At 67.3% G+C, this 1,553-nt stretch overlaps 1 protein-coding gene across 1 annotated transcript in view; it reads right to left on the minus strand.

Annotated features, from left to right (window-relative positions):
- Window positions 1-1,553, minus strand: part of MAP2K7 (mitogen-activated protein kinase kinase 7) — a 7,093-nt gene that overhangs the window by 1,364 nt on the left and 4,176 nt on the right. Inside the window, exons 3-9 of the mRNA XM_027769003.1 lie at window positions 1,403-1,506; window positions 1,183-1,296; window positions 979-1,098; window positions 606-713; window positions 316-495; window positions 146-226; window positions 1-18 (exon numbers count right to left, since the gene is read on the minus strand). The exon at window positions 1-18 is cut by the window's left edge and continues 170 nt beyond it. Of these exons, the coding sequence (XP_027624804.1) occupies window positions 1-18; window positions 146-226; window positions 316-495; window positions 606-713; window positions 979-1,098; window positions 1,183-1,296; window positions 1,403-1,506 (725 nt within the window). The remainder of the gene's footprint in view (window positions 19-145; window positions 227-315; window positions 496-605; window positions 714-978; window positions 1,099-1,182; window positions 1,297-1,402; window positions 1,507-1,553) is intronic.

Genomic DNA, 1,553 nt, shown 5'->3' on the forward strand with positions numbered 1-1,553 from the left:
TCCCGTGGCCAGCTCCACCTGGGAGGGAGAGGCTAGGCTGGACTAGGCTGGAATTTGCCTGGACGGGCATGGCCTGGCCTGGGGACTCCGGCCCTCCCTGACTCCACCCCCTGCAACCCCGGCCGGGACACAGGGTTCAACTCACCAAGGAGATGCCCAGGCTCCACACGTCGGCCCGGATGTCGTAGTCGGGCTTCGTGGGGTCCGGGGGATCGATGCGCTCAGGCTGCGGGCAGAAAGAGAGGACGAGTCAGGCTGCCGCCGCCCGGCCCCCGCCCCGGGCGCGCCCCCCAGCCGAGGCCGGCCCCCACTCACCGCCATGTAGGCGGCGCAGCCCGCGCTCCGGGTCTTGGCCTTGGAGTCGACCAGGCGGCCGCTGATACCGAAGTCGCAGAGCTTGATCTGGCCCCGCTCGTCCAGCAGGATGTTGGAGGGCTTGACGTCGCGGTGGATGACGCCGTGCTTCTCCTTCAGGTAGTACAGCGCCTTCACGATCTGCGCGGGCAACGCACAGGGCGGCTCACCGGGGGGACTAGGCGGGCACCAGGCGCGGATGATGCTGCCCCGCGGCCCGACCTGGCGCCCGTGCCCGGCCCACCGCTCACCGCCACGGTCATCTTGCCCAGGATGCGCTCAGGGATGGGGCCCTGCATCCGCTTCTTCAGCTTCTCTGCGCACGTGCCCATGAGCTCCATGGCAATGAAGACGTCCGTCTGCGGGAACCAGAGGGGGTGGCTGTGCCTCCCTGCCCTCTCCAGACAGCACGGGTGAGGGGTGGGGTGAGGATTCAAAGAGAGCCCTCACTGGGAGCCAGACGGGAGACCCAGGCAGAGCCCCCGGGCTGGGGCACGGCCTAGGGGAAGGAGGCGTGGCCTACTTTAAAAAGGCCGGGTGGGCGTGGCCTAGAGAAGGGCTGGCGTGGGCGTGGCCTAGAGAAGAGAGGAGCGGGGCAGGGGAGGGCGGGCACCGTGCGCTCACGTTAGTGATGAAGGTTCCGAAGCACTGCACGATGTAGGGGCAGTCGTGGCTCTTGAGCACCACGTCCAGGTCCATGAGGATGCGCTTGTTCTCTTCCTTGTTCCCCGAGCGCCGCATTTGCTGCGCGGAGAGAGCCAGGAAGGAGCCTTAGCCCTGGGGGCCTACAAGGCATAGAGCCTGAAGCGGGAAGGGACCGCCCCTCACCTTGACGGCGATGACGTGCCCCGTCTTCCGGAAGCGCATTTTCCACACCTGCCCACAGGTGCCGCTGCCCATCTCCCCCAGGTTCTCTAGGTCGTTGATCTCTGCCTGGTAGCGCTGGGAGGAAAGCCAGGGCTGAAAGGGCCTGGGCCCGAGTGCGCTCACGGCGACCCACGCGCCATCTTGCCCTTCCCCTGCCAAGGGTGCCGAGGGAGGGTGATACCTGGCCCCCGATGGTCAGGTAGCCCGTCTGCTTCATGATCTCCTGCAGCTTCTGGTCAATCTCGATGCTGGGGGGACAGAGAGCGGGTGCTAGTGGAGCAGGGTCCTGACCAAACTCAGGCCACTCCGGCCCCGACGCACGGGGTTACCGC

This window comes from Tupaia chinensis, unplaced genomic scaffold (genome assembly GCF_000334495.1).
Source record: "Tupaia chinensis unplaced genomic scaffold, TupChi_1.0 Scaffold148210_1, whole genome shotgun sequence".
NCBI lineage: Eukaryota > Metazoa > Chordata > Mammalia > Scandentia > Tupaiidae > Tupaia > Tupaia belangeri.